Source organism: Physcomitrium patens, chromosome 13 (genome assembly GCF_059467195.1).
Source record: "Physcomitrium patens ecotype Gransden chromosome 13, ASM5946719v1, whole genome shotgun sequence".
NCBI classification, from domain to species: domain Eukaryota; kingdom Viridiplantae; phylum Streptophyta; class Bryopsida; order Funariales; family Funariaceae; genus Physcomitrium; species Physcomitrium patens.
Genome location: NC_143422.1, coordinates 12,613,230 through 12,632,425, shown reverse-complemented (window position 1 = coordinate 12,632,425; position 19,196 = coordinate 12,613,230). Strand labels below are relative to the sequence as shown.

The 19,196-nt window shown below is 33.5% G+C and overlaps 2 protein-coding genes across 2 annotated transcripts; both read right to left on the bottom strand.

Moving 5' to 3' along the window:
• Positions 1–2,460: 2,460 nt before the first annotated feature.
• On the bottom strand, positions 2,461–6,495 carry LOC112290780 (alcohol dehydrogenase class-3). The gene is made up of 11 exons (XM_024537454.3): positions 6,163–6,495; positions 5,294–5,358; positions 4,965–5,036; positions 4,776–4,822; positions 4,251–4,576; positions 4,070–4,152; positions 3,846–3,921; positions 3,683–3,744; positions 3,379–3,474; positions 3,099–3,260; positions 2,461–2,893 (listed from the first exon to the last, which is right to left on the bottom strand). The coding sequence occupies exons 1-11, from the start codon at positions 6,353–6,355 to the stop codon at positions 2,777–2,779; spliced, it is 1,299 nt and encodes a 432-aa protein (XP_024393222.1). The 5' UTR covers positions 6,356–6,495; the 3' UTR covers positions 2,461–2,776.
• A 3,787-nt stretch (positions 6,496–10,282) lies between these two features.
• LOC112290792 (chorismate mutase 1, chloroplastic) lies at positions 10,283–13,970 on the bottom strand. Its single transcript, XM_090255382.1, has 7 exons — positions 13,821–13,970; positions 12,508–12,641; positions 12,081–12,297; positions 11,848–11,934; positions 11,555–11,698; positions 11,233–11,325; positions 10,283–10,985 (listed from the first exon to the last, which is right to left on the bottom strand). The coding sequence occupies exons 1-7, from the start codon at positions 13,860–13,862 to the stop codon at positions 10,755–10,757; spliced, it is 948 nt and encodes a 315-aa protein (XP_090111508.1). The 5' UTR covers positions 13,863–13,970; the 3' UTR covers positions 10,283–10,754.
• Between the last annotated feature and the right edge of the window lie 5,226 nt (positions 13,971–19,196).

Here is a 19,196-nt window from a genome sequence, read left to right as displayed (position 1 = left end):
AATTTGATGGTGCAGCAATAATTGGACATTTTATGTACTTAAAATTTCTAAGACATTAGAAAATAAATCCTTAGATTATCTATATATTCTCTTTTGATATGTCATGTTGTCTTCATCTTTTTCCATGAAAACAATACAGATTCAACTAGTGCTTAATAAAACAACTCCCTTTATGGAATTTTCCTATTTAAACTAAGACCACTTTCATATGATAGCCTCGTGTTCAATACAATTTGTATTTATATTAGAAGAGTAATGAAAATTTATTATTAGAGTAATAAATGAATTTTTTTGATTATTTTTGTGATGTATGGATTACTAATAATATTAATAATTTATTTATAGAATTAATATATATATATATATATATATATATATATATATATCTATAAATTTTTTTTTATAATATTTAAGTTGATATATTGTATTTATATGGTTGTTGCAATAATATTTCTATAGTTTTAATCTCATACAATGAATATTTTATTTGTAAGCTAAAAGTATTTTTAAATAATAATCTATATTATTAATGATAATATTTAAGGTCAAATATGAATATTTTTTTTATATATTTTATTTATTCATGTATTCTAATTTTTAATGGTTGATTAATTAATTTATTGTGGTTTATAATGGTTAATTAATTGGATACACAATTCTTATAAATAATATTTATTGGATGCCAAGAGATACTTTTTTAATAATACAAGGGCTACCTAGAAAGAACATATAGGCTAAGCAATTGAAAGAGATAAGTTTCTAATATAAGTATTTATTCAACTTAATAATTTTATCAAAGCTAATTTTTTTAATGTACTTACAATAGCAAAGAATTGATGGCAAGTGAAGTCCATATGAAGATAGAAAAATATAAGGTAAAATTAAATATATATATATATATATATATATATATATTGAAAAATCAATATGAATGTATGAGATAGTCATTAATAAGATTTGTACTAGGAACCTCAAAGATATAAGAGATTGCTCTAAAGAATAGACCTAACCTCTTTTATTTATACAATCCACAAGCAACAAAAAAATATTTATCTTGATAGATGCCTTCTCCCTTACTTGTTGTCCACTCATTATCATAAGATAGCAAATGAGAGACAAGGGATTATATCAAGCGGGCTTTGTAAATGAAAACATATATTAGATAGACTTCATTTATATGGCTCAATTTGAGAGTAGCATTGCAAAATTGTGGTTCCTTAGAATTAATAGTAATTATTATTTGATACAATTGAAAGAAAAACATTAAATTTAGCATTTGCATTAGATTCAAAAATTACATAAATTAAAAAAATTAAAAAATTAAAGAATTTAATATTCAAAATTATGTACATAAAAATCAAAATTATCTACATTTCAAAATTTGGAAACTTTAGTAGTTACAAACTTTGTGACAATCATGTTTAAATTCACTCATTCCAAAGTTATCAAATCTATTCTCAAAACATTAAAAAAGATAGAGAATAATTAAAAAAAAAAAAAAAAAAAAAAAAAAAAAAAATTATGGATATAGTAACTTAATGTATTTAAGATTCATTTAAGTTAATTGATCTTGTACTAGATTCAATGTATAGTTACAAAGACAATGCTCTTGTACTGATAAAAAAAAAATTAAAGATCTACCATAACTTCATTCATATATAATAAGGCTTCAATTACAAAATATGGTTGCTATTGGATTTTGTTATTGCAAATGTGTAACTTGTGATAATTTTGTATAAAATAATAGTGAATTAAAACATAATTAAACTTATTCTGCAATAAAAAAACTAATTAACTATCTTATACAATTGTTTGTTATCTATCTTTAATATTGGGAGTCATGGTTTTAAATCTACTATTCATTCCATATGACACAATATTCTTAAAAGAATACAAGTAATAAGTTCAAAACACTACGGCTTGTAAATAAATTTGAGATTTTATAGAATATGTCTTTACATCCAACCTAAAGGAACTTCTATTTTGTTTTTTGTATGTGTATAAATTTTGAATAAGACACTTGTAAGAAATTCACAACATGAATACAAGAAAATAGTATAATATTTACTATTAAAATTGCTAGATGTAACTTTTTCAAAATTTTCTTACAATACAATTTTAAGAAAAAATATTTCAATAACTGTGGGCATTTATAATTTACAAAACTGAAGCCAAATTAAGACTTTAAGTGAACTGTATACTTCTTTTTGCATTTGTCTGTGGATATGTTGATATATTAGTGTTACTATTAAATATCAAATTTTGTAATGAATCAAAGCATTTTTGTAGGTTCTTGCAACTGTTTACATAATATATAATACTCTCTAATTTTGAAAGAAAAATTATATGTTAGTTGAAAAACAAATCTCCACACTATATATTCTACACTGCAATCTCATTTACCACGGTATTTCTACTCCATCTACAATCTTCTTCAGCATTTTGACAAATTTATGCGAATTCATGACTAATATTCTTATTGCAATTTTATTAAAAATTGAGACTCTTGTTACAACCGATCACAAGAAAAATTCTGACTCTCCGAGCCTCAATGACTGTTATTGACACTACCAATGCCAACTCCAGGTATCCACAGAAATTTCCTTCATAGCTTGTGCACAAGCTACATCACACTGTTTACAAAAAATCCTCTTTCCTGCCTCATCAGACAGACTCCTTCCAAAACTATACAAGCTTACGTAGCCTACACTAAGTCACAGTTGCTGCTTCGCCTTTGTTGAGTACACCAATTAAACTGAACTGAATGAGAATGCTCTCATTGCTCCATGTTAATGACAGCTCGCAAGCATTTTCCGGCTTCCAGCAAGCCAAACGCTTCATTGATCTTGCCTAGAGGAAACTTGTGAGTGATGTACTCGTCAAGTTTGATTTCCTGCAAAAAAGTGCAGGGATAGTATCCATCAGCAACGAACTTCCATAGGAGGACTCATGGGTATCACTTGCGTGACAGATGTGTGCATTCAACAAGTGTTCAGAGAACTGCTTTACTAAATTTAAATAAGATGTACAAGACGAGCATAGTCTGATCTGGGAAGCAGTAACGATTTGGTGAAGTGAAGATAAAAATGGACTCTCACCTGCTTCATATACTCATCTACAAGCTTAGGAACATCCGTTCGACTTTTGTAACCACCAAATGCAGTTCCCTTCCAAACACGACCCGTCACAAGCTGAAAAGGGCGTGTTGAGATCTCCTGTCCAGCTGCCGCTACTCCAACAATCACTGAGGTTCCCCATCCCTGAGCAAATGCTTTGATAGTTACCATCTGAAACCTTTGAATTCTGGGGTTCAAGTAATAGTTCCACTCTTTCCAACTGCTAATACACAAGGATCAAGATTGTAGTATTTTGTGTTACCTTGTGACAAGCCTCAAGAGCTGCACGCATAACTTGAACATTGCCTATGCACTCAAAGCTGTAATCCACTCCACCATCGGTCATCTCCACGAGGACCTGTTTAAAACCATTTCTAGTGGTGTTAAGTGAAGCTATTCAGATCAGTTTTTTTCGGAATGGAGTTGCATTTCAGCAGAAGATACAGTGTGAAGAGAAGATGAGTATCGTCATCAATGATTGTAAAAGATTGACCCGTTCTGGTGGCTAGTTGAAAAGCAGTAAAGAAAGATGAACTTGGAGCTAGCTTTGGTTTCGATCAACCTACATCTTGAATGGGCTTATCGAAGTCCTTGGGATTCACGTACTCCGTAGCTCCAAACTTCACAGCTGCAGCATGAAAGGCAAACAAATCAGGTTAAACAGGCGCAAGTAAGCAAGAGATACAAGTATACTGCACCAGCATACACTTTCAGTGAAGATCTGCATACCAAGATCAAACTTCGAAGGATCTGTGTCAACTCCAATTATGCGCTTAGCTCCTGCCTTCTTAGCTCCTTCACATACCTGCCATACAGCTGGCGTTTATTAAAAATTGACTGCATGAGTTGAAACATCATAATAATTTCACGTCATAAGCGACAAACAATTTAGTGAAACTCAATCTCTACATGGAATTTTCTGTATAGGATAGAATATCAGGTTTAAGTCTTACAGCCAGCCCAACTGTGCCAAGCCCAAATACTGCCACATTTGAACCTGGTTCCACTTTGGCCGTGTTAAACACAGCGCCCAACCCTGAAAACACAAAAATACAGATTATAAGGTTAAAGTTTCACATACAGCATGATGAAGTCAGAGAAGAAGCTCCCGTAATCTGAAACCAGAGAATTCACCTGTTGGAATGCCGCATCCAAGAAGACAGACTTTGTCAAGAGGTGCATCAGGATTGATTTTCGCTACAGACACATCATGCAGAACAGTATATTCACTGAACGTTGATGTCCCCATGAAATGATAGATGGGTTTCCCAGCAACTTTGAACCTCGACTGGCCGTCGCTTAGCATGACTCCCTTTCCAGTTGCAGGACGGACTTTCCCACACAAATTCGTTTTGCCGGATTTGCAGAACTTGCATTCACGGCATTCAGCTTGGTAGCAAGGAATAACATGATCTCCAGGCTTCAACTCTGTCACTCCCTCGCCTACACTCTCCACGACTCTGCGACATATACCACATCAAATCATCACTCATCATTCAACGTCTTACAAAGAAGTGACGTGACGAACCCACAACCGCGACTGGTACTCTTACTGTTTAACAACATGCAAGCTACACGCATATTGATTACCAGAAAAGGAGCCCAGGACTATAGGTGATTCAACGAAAAGAGTTGCGTTAAAATCTAAACTCAACATACCCGGCAGCTTCGTGACCCAGGATACAGGGGAATAGTCCTTCTGGGTCCTGCAGCTCAAGATATAAGTTCACTTTAGTCCAGATTCGAAAATATCGTGACAGATAAATGTTTGAAATGCAGATACATTTCCTTTAACTTCCATTTGGACAAAAACACTTCTGCGTAAAGTTTCAGTACGAACGACGGTACCTTGCCGCTGAGGGTGTAAAAGTCAGTGTGACAAAGAGCCGTGTAAAGTATTTTCACTCTTACTTCGCCTGCCTGGCGATTAACAACATAACTATCAGATTGGAATTAAAATAATAAGAATGAGGCAACATCACAGCAAGATGTCATCATAACAAACAGACTGCGCTGATAACTTCTCAGGTATAAAAATTAGAATTTAAAGAGCAACTCCAATGCGCAATGTTCTATCATTTGAACCTGAGCATCAGTAGGACATTTAAGGCAATAGCTTTGTAGTGAGATTGGTTTCTATTCTATGAAAAGAAAAAAAACTAGAGTTGAAAGCTTACCTGAGGAGGTGCAACTTCGACATTTTCTATAACAAGAGGCTTGCTCTTCTCATAGGCTATGGCGGCTGCATGCATCAAAGAAATAACACAAATACTGAAATTGTGTACTTACAACGCAACCATGATCATACTCTTCTCAAAAACTCAATAACCAGATTTCCCAACGATTCTCGAACCACAGCACTATTTGTGGTGAGTACAGGCAAGGCAGATGCCATTGGAGAGGCGAGTCACTTAGTTTCAACTAACCACATGAGTTTTTCTAGTGAATCAATCTACTTGGACTCTACTCGTGTGGCATCATCACGTCTCCAAACCAAATTCAATCGAGGTGCAATGCAACAGTCTAATAAACCATGTCAACCCAGGCCAGTTCAGCTGTAATTCAGTTCAAAACGAATTTTCGCACTATAGATACGGCACTTCCCCCAAACATTCATCTCACACGCAAAGCCTCGCTTCCACAATCCAATGCACCCTACCCATGTCAACCAAGCAACACTATCCACACTTTACAGCAATCTAAATGGAATTAAAAAAGGCCGTCCCACAACGCCACATAACGTGACAATCTCGACCCCCAATGAACAACCTCCACCCTACACTTCGAAATTCAACTACAACAACAGCAACCTATACTAAAAAAACACATACAAGTCAACTCATTCTAACACTACCTAGATGAAGAATGAGTCTTTTTTTTTTTTTTTTTTTTTTTTTTTTTAAACATAACGCCTCCCCTCAAAAGAAAAACAGAATGGAATAAGAGAAAAACCAACGGTAGGTCAGAGAACCAATAGACCCAACGTCACAACCTCCCCCCCCCCCCCCCCCCCCCCCCCCCCGGGCAAGGAAACCGAGAAACGCACCTCGACAGGTAATGGGCTTCCCCTGGGTAGAAGAATTGTCGACCTCCCGGTGCGATGCGGGTTCCGGCTCATCTGCCATGGAGCGAGATTGCGAGGAAGGGGATGCGAGCTGTGAGGAGGAGAGTGGGGAGAGGAAGCGGAGACGGGGCACAGTGCTGCGCAGCGAGCGTGTGATCATAGAAGAAGCCGCCATAAAATTAATTGAAAGGGGACCCAGAGCGAGCAAACAAGCAAGACCAAGCAAGCAAGCGAGCGAGAGAGGGGGAGAGGAAGACACTTGGATGGCGATGGCGATGGCGAAGTGGCGAAGAAGCAGCTCACGCACTCACACTCACTCCCCCATCCCAATGAAGCCGATGCCGCACTTTCCCACTTCGTCTCGCTGCTCCTCCGCCGCCTCCCACCTCCTTGTGCTCCCATATCCGCGCTTATCCCAAATCCACTATGGGTTCTAAGACCGTGGTAACGACAATTGAGTTTATTCATCCGCGGGGATGAAATCTGGCGTCTGTTGGTTGGAATTCTGTGTTTACTGGTTTGGTTGTGGTTTTGGGTTTGGCTTGTCCACAATTTGATGAGTTTCTTTCTTTTGTTTTTTGAGTTTTTTAAATGTTGTTGTTGGATCTTAGAATAATAATATTAAAATAATTTTATTTTATGAATTTTTTTATTATTATTAATATTATTAATGATTGTAGTTTTTGTAGTTTTGTTTATGTTTGCATCGATTGTAACTAAATAAACTTTAATTTGGTTTCGAATGTTTATGTCTGTTCATGCATGAAAGTGCATAGATGTATTTTAATATTTATTTTATTATTTTTATTTCAAAAAATAATGTGGAATCTATTTATAATGGCTTGAAATTTATAATGCACAAATATTGCATGCATTTGATAACTTATGGTTATGGATTAGCCTAAAATTTATTTATGAGGATCATGCATTTGAGAATAGAATAAAATTTAATAATGATTAATTACTTTAATGTATTGAACATTTTTGAGAATTTTTGTAAATTTATTTATCCATTAAATAATTAATCAACTAACTATGTTGTTTCAAATGATAATTAGAGTGAGTGGGATCCAATCTTGTTGTTTCCAGAGCAATAAATTAGGTGAATCAATTTATTTTTGTGAATTATAAATAATATATTTTACTTCAAATAATAATTTTGTATATTTTGATTTTTTATAAGGTAATATTATATGTAGTATTTTTTAATTATTTAAGGTATTTTAAATTTATGTTAATAGTATTTGATATAAAAAAATATAGTATTACCTTTCATAAGTTATCTCCCAATATGTAAAAATCCTGGATAAGTTTTGAAAAATTGAGGAACTGACTTGGTTACACTATAATTATGTTATAATTCTCATAAGTTATCAATTATGGCCAAGGAAGGAAAAAAAACTAGAAGGCTATAATTTTTTGGGGGGTGTAAATAGTAGAGAATCTAGCTTAGCAAAAAATCCATTGTGCTCTATTATAGGGCTTCTATATGCAACTTCTGTTGAATGTTCCAAAGGATCTTGTAAGAAGCATATTCACCCACTTTTCCAATGTCCAATATGGAAATAACCACGAAAAGGCTTTGCAGCTTCTCCATTCGTATGAACAATGTTGGCACATAGTCTTTCTCAAGGGTATTGTCAATACCTTCACCTTCCTCTACTTGTTGATGGCAAACAAGCTCAATAATTTTGTAATCATCTAGCTTGACATGTGCATCATTTTCTTCAATTGGATTGAGCAAGTTTTTGATTGACATTAGATTTTGTAATAGAAGACCTCAAATTATGCCCACCAACTCTTCTTCCACTATTTCTTTGTTGTTAATTTTTGCGACTTTGAATTCGTGCTCAATCAATCTAATATGTAAAAAATAATTTTGTATTGTTCTTGGAGATATTTATGCCCCAGTTGCAAGTGACACCATATTGTCTTCAATTAGTCGACCTTGTATAAGTTGATTTCATTTTGTTCGTTTTGGTCAAGTGCATTTTGCAAATAAAAGTGCCAATAGTACCACTTGAATGCCACAATGATTCTAGCATTTACTAGTTAGATTTTCAAAGTTGCATTTAGAAGAAGTGTACAAATATCTACGTTGAGAGAAATCTCATCATGTATAATGTGCAATGATGCATTGTCTATGATGAACAAGATCCCTCAATGTATTGTCTCCATCTCTTCATCTAGATTTTTGAGCCATTTCTCAAAAAAAAAAAAAAAAAAAAAAAAAAAAAACTCAATCATCCATGCTTTCTTGTTGGACCAATAATGAAAAAAACCAATTGTTTGCTTGTGCAACAATTGAAGCATTAGAGCTTGTGGGCATGGCTGATAAAAAATGGTGGCAATTTGTGGATTCCATCAACATTGGCTATGAATGTAATGGTGATCTCTGCAATTTCCTTTTTATAACCTGCAATTTGTTGTTAAGCGACGATTTGGTCATGCACCATATTATAAAACATTCCCATTTCACTTATGTCATATACATCACACAAATCATAACTTGTAATGTAAGTGTGTAGAGTATACATTGTTATATCAATAACAACTTGATTAGTTGAGCTTGCCTCTTCATGCATTTTGATCACTTTCAACTTATGACAAGAAAGAAATTTCTCAAACCAACTATTTGAAAACTCCATTCTACCTTTTGGAATTGCAAGCATCTCTACAAGGTGTTGATATTGCTCTTTAATGAGCTCTGTTGACAACAATATATTTTGAAATTGTTGTTGTAAAATCCACATAGTAAGTGATTTGTCAAGGTTGAGAAAGTGAACCATCCTTAGGTACTTTGCTTGAAGTTGGTTCTAATTTATGGCTTTATACTCATGTCATTTCTTCAAGATTCTACCAATAGCAACTTATAAGGGTGCTTTTGCAAGCTTAAACTCAGTTTTGGCCCACTCTATAAGGGCCCTCTGTGAAATCAAAGGTTATACGTCCCTCTATTTACAGATCAACAATTGTTGGGCATTGATGAAGCATGACATTATATGAGACATGCAATTGTTGGGCATACATGAAGGAAAGCACTAGGCTAGTGGTAAGTGGACACTGAAGCAAATTCATGGTTTCAGCTAAACCTGGTAAGATTTAACCTCTTATAAGTTATGTTTCAAGAGGTGAACGAACCCTAAAACTTACAAGAGGTAATATAATATATCTAAATGTATCTTATCAAAGATATAGAAACATTTTTAACAAAAACTATTGCCATTTTTTAATTTTGTTGCTCATGTTCTCTAATTTATTTCACTTATCAATAAGTTCAAAATATAAGTTCAATTATACTCTACTCCACAACATTCTTTTGGCAAATCCAACTACACACACCTTCATCCAACTAAATACAACTTCATTCAATAACATTGATTTGTAGAATTCATTCCTGCAATTTACAATCTATTCAACATGTGTATGTATATATATATATATATATGAATATAAAAGTAGTAATTTTATAAATTCTACAAATTTTAAAATACATAATAAATGTTCTAAATAACACACACAAGATCATCACCCAATTATATATATATATATATATACATACATACACACACATACATACGATTTTAGATCTCCACAGGTTTACCAAATGCAGTTGAAATAAACAATTCTGTACAACACCATAAAATATTGTCGCTTTTTCATTTCAACCTAAATTTCATTGCATTGGATTGCTTTACTGCCACATGGTTTATACCACGATGCTGTGGAATAGAGAGTTCAGATAGAATAAGTAACTGCCCCACAATCTATCCGTTATGGTGCACCTGTTATTTTGGTTACACTGCAAGAGAAGAGAAACATTTGAAGATCAAGCTTGAACTGAAGATCAAAATGGTAACAACATCCCAGTTGAGTTGATAAACTGTCACTTTTCAGAAGTAGAAATCAAGTTGGGGCCAACAAACGAAACACTCCCCTCCCCAAAAGCTTAAAGTATGCATCATCGTTACCTCAAAATGCTGTGTGAAGTAGCCCTCACAAGACAAAGTTAAATATTTAGTGATATCTAGGTTTTAGAAATCGAAGTGGGTACCTACAGAAATCGTATTACGCAAGTGTCAACGCCATTAATGACACTGAGTTTCGGTCTCATATTGCCACTGTTTCATTAATAGCTGTTCAAATAAGCGTCTATCGAACAAGTCAGGAGAAAAAACTTGCAGGTATTGGCTGCTCTTATTGCACATAAGCAGTAAAACCTCGGTTGATAGCGAAAAAAAAGCACTAACACCGCATGGTGTATGTATGCCAAGTGTATGCATTGACTGACCTATCCAGAGAAGAAAAGCTTTGGCCGTTGCTGATTCACAGAATCTAGGCGTACTGGCTCAACCTCGGAGGTGGAGATCTTTATGTTGAAAGTATGCTCACCAGGGAAATGAATGCGCTAAAACTGGACTTGGAAGCAAGAAGCAATCGATGGTGCTTCTATGCAAAAAAATGAGACTAAAATGTTTTCTGTACACAGGCTAACTCACGAGTGAAGAGGCCACAATGGGCTATGTCAGTGATGATCCTCTTCAACTTGACTATCTGCCACGAGTTAAATGACGTCAGTCCAGACGTCGGAGAAGATAGGCCACCTGGACCTGCTTGGTCAAAGGCATAACCCAGTCCTCGTAAAGAGCGCCCGCAAGGTCAGGATCGATCTTGTACCTTGCATTGTCAACCTTCCCATGCTCATTCACTTCCTGACCATAAGCCCTGGCTTTGTTTGCAACTCGCCTCTTCACATTGTCTTCAACGTTTTTGAAGGTTAATTCTCTCATTATTGCATCTCCATCCTGTAATACAACAACAGCACGCACAGGAAATTAAATACAATCCACCAAAACGCGCTCTCTGACGTACAGTCGGATCAGTGTCTTGTTGGTCTCATTCTAGAGAATGATTTTGCAGGACACGTCGCAGATTTACTGTCTTTGGTTACAAGGAAATTGAGTGGTGTAACAACAAATCCTGGAACTCAGCTCAACACACCCACTACTAGGATTATGCTTAGAAGGGAATATCAAAGGGCGGGTGCTATACCTGCGCCCTAATGTGGCACTCGAATTTCGCAGGATTCTCAGTGAATTTCGCTTCTGCCACGAACTTGCCGTAATGTATCCGCTTAGACAGTGCCTGCAGAGAATCGTCGTTAATACTCTCCTAAAAAATCTTCTCAACAAGTTCCTGATGTCAACTGTTCAAAATTGTTCAAGAAAGCAGACTATGATATAGCCCCAGTATTCTAAATGGAATCATCAGTATCGACTTCAACTCGACCTACCAGAAACCACTTCACTACTAGTGAAGTCTACTACTGAAATCACTTTCTGCATAGACTAGAATACTATGGAAAGCATAGTACCTGGAGGCAGAGTACATCGCACATAGAAGCGGAACCATAATTGCCATCATCCTCAGGTGCGGTGAGCTTTGGTAGGAGATCCTCGAGGTACATATTCCAGATAGCTTTGTTGATGTTAATGTTCTCCGCCACTGGATGCAGCACCTGCAGACAGTCCTCTGTCATTCCCAAAGCCTCTAGCGCAGATATGAATTATTCTCCAACAAGCAATTATCAAAGTACAGTAATATGTTCGAAGCAATACTATCGAAGAAGGACAGAAACCAAATTAGAAAAATGTAGCAAGTTCTCACTTTGGACTTGGGGAGGCTGGGTAAAATAGGCTCAGGCAAGTCCTCGGGGAAGAAAGGATGTTCATCAGGTGCTTGATATCTCCGCACCTGCTCAGAAATGACGTTGTAAGAAGTCATGTCTTAAACTAAGAATGACAAAAGTGATTGTAAGCGGAGGTGACACAGCAGAAAATCTTGTGCAGCTTTCCTATCAAAGACCGGAAAGTGTAAAAAATGGAGAGCGTCAAACTCACTTTGGCATGCAGGGTCTCTGTCTCTTTGAGCATAAACTCAACTAGGGAACCTTGAAATCCTGGAATGGAGAAGGAATTGACATCATAGGTAGGGGCATTGAAGCTAAATTGTGCTCTTTGAAGCAGTGCGTAAATAATGGTATCCTCCTGGCGTATCAATGACTCGCGGATGTTGGCTAGAGTAAGGGGCTCGATTTCCGCTTCAACATCTCCATTGCTGTTGACATAGAAACGTCACAAGTTGGTACTGAGAATTTCAGCCAGAAAACTAAGGGTGTTGTGTTGTTCAGTTAGCTCGGTCAAATAACAGGACGTCGAGTATTCAATACAAAAATTGAAATTCAATTTTGTTTTATCTTTTAAAAAATGGCCCTAATTTCAGTAATATGCGCACAAACGCGTAGAGAGTTAAGGCTTCAGTGCAAACCTAGTGAGGGGAGGAGAAATGACAAGACCGCCAGATTTGAGGGAACTGGGTTGATAGATAGGGGCAAAAGCCTTGAGCAGAACGGGACGAGGTCGGGAGTTCATCTGACTCGCAGTTGACATCGGTGTAGCAGTCTGAGAAGCAGACCAAACCCACGAGGCAGTTAGAGCACACGCCATGATTGATTAAGCTCCCCAACAAATACCCAATTCGAGCAACATCTACACGTCCACCGCCCTTGAATCACCTTCTACTGCGGAGGCAGATCAACAACAGTTAAATGAAGCACTCGCTACGCCAAAACCAAGCAGAGCAGACACACATAAGCCGAAGCCTCCTAAACATGTATAGCAACAGAAACACAGAGAGTCTCAAGACGGTTCGCTCGTCTCAGTTTCAGAGTGGCGACCCAAGGAAACATCACACCACGTACACCTGCCAACCTAAGCGGGCCCATCTTTAAAATTCCCAAGTCAAAGTCTTCAACCCCAAAAGTCCACAAAATGCACCCGGAGTGAAGAAAAGGACAAAACGTTGCAGCCATCACTAACACAGAAAGAAAGTGGTCAATGACTAATCCTGCATTGAGTCCACGCACCAAATGGAACCTACAAACTTCACGAATAGAAATTGGTAGCCCCCACACCCATTACCAAACTTTCTAGTCTCACTCGCGACCATCTCTGCGACAGGAAATGGAGCCCAACTGCCTAGACACAGCAAAAAATAAAAACAAAGTTACAAACGCGTCTTCACAATCCACAAGGTCAACCGCTTACAAATTTCCTGAAACGCCGTCTTGGGCTTCAAAAGAAACAGCCTCGTCTACCAAGTCCCCAAAACGCAAACATTCAAACAGATTCCGCCAAGACGACCTACACAGACCACCAAAAGGGGGCATTCACATTCTTCAACCAGCGGGTGGGCAGTGACCAATTTAGCAGAGCAGAGAAGCTTAAAAGGAGACACGCAGCGCATCCGACCCAGAAGCCCTGACATGCGAGTTCTATGATGCAACGAGAAACGCATGGCCGTGGCATCGTGGTCGGGTACGCATGGGTGGTGCATTCCTCACCACGAGGGGAGTCAATCAAAGGCGGCTTTTTTTTCTCTGCCAAGTCCACGTCTGTGACTGCAAACCTAAACCTCCACCTCCACCTCCACTTCCACCCTTTCACCTTTAACTTTCTCCCTTCCCCGCCGTCTATTTGGTGGGGTTCTTCAACACCTTTTGCCACCAGGGGTGAAGCTCCGCACGAACAGCCCAAACGAGGAACTCATTTCACACCCCTGACAAGCGACGGATGACTTACGGGCTGGGGTCTCGCAGCTCTCCTGCGGCGTGTATTCCCCATTTGGAAATTACAACCCCATCTGCCGCGATCTCGTTTCCGTTGTGTCTGTGGTTGCGATCCCCCGAAGTCGCCAGCCTCGCCGCAACACTGCTGCTCGTTCCCTGGGCCTCGGACAAACCGAGGGGTAGTTCCTCACTTACCTCCCTGCCCGCTTCTTCCCGTCCCGAACATTCATCCATCGTCGGTTCTATGTGGTACATTCATCTCTATGGGCAGCTCTGTTCGTTGTCAAATATGCTGGTATGAATGTCACGCCACGTGTGGGGGTCGGAGATGGGGCAGATGGAGGCGTTGCGTGGGTGACCGTGGGGGAGGAATCCAAGCCGTGCATGCAACGTGGTTGTTGCCCTCTTTGGTGAATTATTTTGGAGGTGTTTCGAGATTTATTATTGGAGCCTTGGGTGTTGTTTACTATTCTTGGAGATGGTGTTTCGTTTCTTTTTTGTATGTATTTTTTTACATGTATATATGAAGAAACCAACAAAACAAAAACAAAAACACTCACATACATATATACATATACAAATTACACATGGTTTGAATTTTGTGATGGTGTTGTTTCCATCAATAGCTATTTTAGGTATGTGTGTAATGGGCAATAGAAACTTTGGCTAAAGTTGGTCATAAAAGACCAACTTTTCATAAACTTGCTAGTTTTTCATTTTTCTTAATGAGACATAGTCACTAATAAATAGTGAATTAATATGTCTTCAACTACATTTTTATTTGCTTATCAAGTTTGTATTAAATATGTAATTCATAAATAAAATAATTATCTTATGTGTATTTTCTTTGACTGGTATTAAGTGTAGTAGATCAAAATGTGGTCAGTAATCCAATTAAAATGTAAAAATAGATTGAAACTTCTAATTCTTGAGTAAAATAAAACTTTCTCATGTTTTTCTTAAGATGTTACATTACTCATATTATATTTCTAATTTATATATTTGAAATATCATGAGTATTTTCAAGCCTATAATAAATTGTTTTTAGGATCATTTTTCTACTATTTGTGAGTAAGATCATTTTCATGAGGAGAGAATTTATCTCATGACTTTTGTTTTAGTTGATAGTGCATGAATCACTTCAATTGTAGAACAATCAGATCAAATCAGCACAACCTCTTGTCTTGCTTGTATAATTTTGATGTTATCTCAATCAAGATAATAGATTTTAATCATATTGAATTTGTGTTAGAATTTGCAATAATTAAGTAAAACAAAGAACATAAGTCTTAATGTAATCATTAAATTACTCAAATTAAAAATGCCTATAAAACTTTTTGATTAGTGACTTCTTTACTGTTCAAGCATCACTACAACCAAATTGTTTTGCATCAAGCCTTGTATTATATTTTTAATAAATTTAATAAATATTTATAAAAAAATAAAGATGTATAATAAATTATCTTTCTATATATATAGGAGAATTAAATAGATCCAAATTTTTACTAAATCAAACCATTTTAACCCTCATGAAAATAACTAAATAAATAAATAAATGACATCTAGATTTCTCCATTATTGGAGGTAAAATCAATAAAAAATAACCACATTCATTATGATTACTATATTTTTCATCAAAGATGGGTGTATTTAGTAAAAGCATGGATCTATTTAACATTCCCCTATATATATATACACATATATGTATATATATATATATATATATATATAATTCTTTCATATGTTTTTAAAATATATTTGAATTTATGAATCTTTAATCTTTCATGAGATTTACTCATTCATACATATTTTGAAGAACAATCATTTTTAGTAAAATAAAATTCATAACTCTCAAATTAATATTAATAGAAGAACTAATTGGTTTTTATTCTCACATGCTTGTTATTATTGTCAAGATTTATAAGAATCTAGTTTAGAAGACCTTTGTATTTGAAGATGATTCTACAAAATTTTTTATTGAAAACAACACTTCTTATCTTATGAGATTCTCTTATTCTATTTAGTCTTATGAGAAGATTATTTGGGTGGTACGATCTGCAATTTCTTGATAAATTTCAAAATTTGTGTGCACGATGTATCTTATAAAGAAATCATATGGTGGTTTGTATGAGTTATTAGTCAAATTGTTTGGCTTGACATGATTAGTTGATAATTAAAAATTAATCTTATAATACTAGAAGTTTATATTCATCATTAAATTTTATACCTTGTAGACCTAATTGACATAACACAATTCTTAGCCAAAACCTATTGAAGGATTGTTTGTATCATTTATTTTAGTTTGTTTATTAAAAATATATAAATAGAATGCTAACCGTTAAAGACAACATTGGTGGTGAAATAAATATAAATGATTAGTAAATAAACAAGTTTCAAAATCGATTGAATAGTTTTTAAACCACAAAAACCATGAATAAATGTGGAATTATCCATATTTTGAAATTCAAGTGAAATAATTTTTTTCCAGATTAAAATATTTATTTATTTTTGTTATTTTATAGATCTTTTTGGCATCCTTTTTCACCTAATAAAAAGAGTATTATTTTATGTATTTACTAAAATAAAATATATATAAAAAGAATTGATTAATTAATTCTATTTTAATAGACTATTTTTATTTTACCTTATTATTTATTTTTTTCAAAAAATATAATTTTTAAAAACTCTATATGATAGTTAATTTTTAAAAATATATAATCATTACATTTTAGGTAGAAAAATCCTTTTTTTTGTAATATATCACATGTTTAATATTAATTTTTAATTTGATATTTGATTTTTAATTTTTTTAATATTAAATACTATTTTTCTATAAGTATAGTTTGATTATCACTCTTGTGCAACTCAAGAAGAATAAATATTCACTCCAAAACTAATATAATATTAAGACTAGAATGGTTATTGCCAAAGACAAGAATAGTATAGACTCTTGAAACTAGACTAAAAATAAGAAATCATTGATAAGATTGAAAAAGGCTTCATTCTTGCCTGTATATATACTATCTAACTAAGAGCTATGTGGCAACATTTTATAAAACCTCTAATAGGTGTCTAAATTATAAAACATATGTCTTAACTTGTAAGGAAAGTTTTTTTATATGTTTACCATATAATTAGCTTGTTTCACAAGCTACCAAGTAGTGTGACATGTGGCTAACTTGTTGACCAAGTTTCTAATCTATCAATCAACTATAAAAATATGTAAAATCAAAGTTGTATTTATAAAGCTTTTTGGAAGCTTCTTTAGAAGATATTATCAAATTAATCTATTTTTACCTACTTCTACTTAATCATATACATAATTATTAGAATAAATATGTATGTATATGATATTACAATAAGTTATGATTCTTTTTAAATATGGATTTATAAGTATTAATTGAAAAAAATTTCTTTTTGAGTGAAAGTTAAAAAATTATAGTTAGAATTTAATTTAAAAAAATTCTATATTAACTACTTTTTTGAACAACATTATATACAACTTAAATTTTTTAGAAATTTTAAATATTAAATTTAGATCTAATAAATAAAAATAGATACAATAATAATTTAAAAAATATTTAAATAAAATTTTATAATTAATAATATTAATATTAATTATATTTTTATATACTTGGTAATTGATACTAGTTCTTTTTTTAATGACTAGCCCTAGTGGTTATTTATATTACTTCAATTATTTGCTAGTGACTACTTATTCATATAATTTAATACACTTTATTTTTAACTTTGAGTCATCTAATTTTTACATGAATTAAGTATTTCTAACTTATCTTCTAAAGTTTGGATTCTATAGATTTAATTTTTATATGTGCACAATATCTTTAACTTACTTTTTACTATCCAAATCCTATTGTTTAAAATTCTTTATAACAATCTTAAATATTTAATATAATGATATTTTTAATCTTAATTTAATTAAATAACTTTAAATCTATATGATTAAAAATAAATAATAGATTATTGTGTGAAGCATGTATATATGTTAAGAATAAATGATTGAATTCACACATATTTAAAGGAAAAATAATTATTACTTTATATTATGGTAGAATTTTATGTGTTAGTAATTCTAATCATAGGAGTACTATTATTATTCTTCTAGTAGAAGTCAACAATGAGGTCTAATGTTTTTGCCATGAAGTTGTGCAATTAAAAGAAGCAAGTATAAGTATATAAACTTTACAAATGAATTTTAAAAGCATTACTACTACATGTACAAAGAAGCCAAAGATGAAAATACCAAAGAGATTAATTGGAAAAAGATTAAAATTATAATTTTTAATAAAAAATTATATTCTTTTTAAGGTCAATCCTTTTCAATATCTTAATAAAAAAAATTAAAGTACAATTTATAGGCATATTTTTATTTAGAAGTTTTTTTTTTTTTTTTTTTTTTTTTTTTTCTTTTTGAATAATAATTTGATAAAAAATAATTTAATTTTTTATCTAAATTTATTTTTAAAAGTTTTTACAGCCATATATTAAAAAAGAAATTTAACAAAGAACATTTTTTTTTTTTTTTTTTTTTTTTTTTTTGTCTTTGTAATAAAGATAACATTTATTTGCTATCTATATTATTAAATTCTAATAACTTTCTTATAATGTAACAATAAGGTTCTTATTAATCAATTTTGATATGATTTAATTGATAATTATAATATCTATATTTAAATTTTTAAATTAAATTGATTAAAATAAATTATTACTTGAAAATTTTTCATGGATATACATAGGTAAACCAATAATTATCTATATGATTAGATAAAAGTAGGTAAAAGTAGATCAATTCTATAATATCTTCTATAGAAGCTTTTTAAAAGTTATATAGACACTGCTTTGACTTAATAGGTATCTATAATTGACTTTTTACATTAAGAATGTGGTCAACAAGTTAGCCTTGTATCACATATACTGGTAGCTTGAAGAACAAGCTAATGCCACGGATATACACATATAAACCAATAATTACATATATGATTTAGATAAAAGTATATAAAAGTAGGTTAATTCCATAATTTCTTTTATAAAAGCTTCTTAGAAGCTTCATAGATGCTGCTTTGACTTTATAGGTGTCTATAATTGACTTTTTAGATTAAAGACGTCGTCAAAAAATTGGCCATGTGCCGAACATGATGGTAGCTTAAAGAATAAGCTAATCATGTCGCACACACATAGAAATCTTACTTTGTGAGCTAAGGCATATGTCTTGCAAAATCAATACATATTAGAGGCCTCATAGAACATCACCATGTAGTTTTTAGTTAGATAGTATATATTGAGGCAAGAGTGAAACTCTCTTCACTCTTGTCAGTTCCTTTCTTGTTTCTAGTCTAAATTTAAGAGTCTCTAGTTTCCTTGTCTTTTG

Excerpts from the sequence above, each read along its gene's own strand:
- LOC112290780 (XM_024537454.3), bottom strand. The coding sequence starts at position 6,355 with ATGGCGGCTTCTTCTATGATCACACGCTCGCTGCGCAGCACTGTGCCC. Across the intron at positions 3,475-3,682 it reads TCGATAAGCCCATTCAAGAT|GTCCTCGTGGAGATGACCGA; the intron begins GTAGGTTGATCG and ends GGTTTTAAACAG. Across the intron at positions 2,894-3,098 it reads TAGATGAGTATATGAAGCAG|GAAATCAAACTTGACGAGTA; the intron begins GTGAGAGTCCAT and ends ACTTTTTTGCAG.
- LOC112290792 (XM_090255382.1), bottom strand. The coding sequence starts at position 13,862 with ATGGGGAATACACGCCGCAGGAGAGCTGCGAGACCCCAGCCC. Across the intron at positions 12,298-12,507 it reads ATTTCTCCTCCCCTCACTAG|CAATGGAGATGTTGAAGCGG; the intron begins GTTTGCACTGAA and ends CTATGTCAACAG. Across the intron at positions 10,986-11,232 it reads AGTGCCACATTAGGGCGCAG|GATGGAGATGCAATAATGAG; the intron begins GTATAGCACCCG and ends GTTGTATTACAG.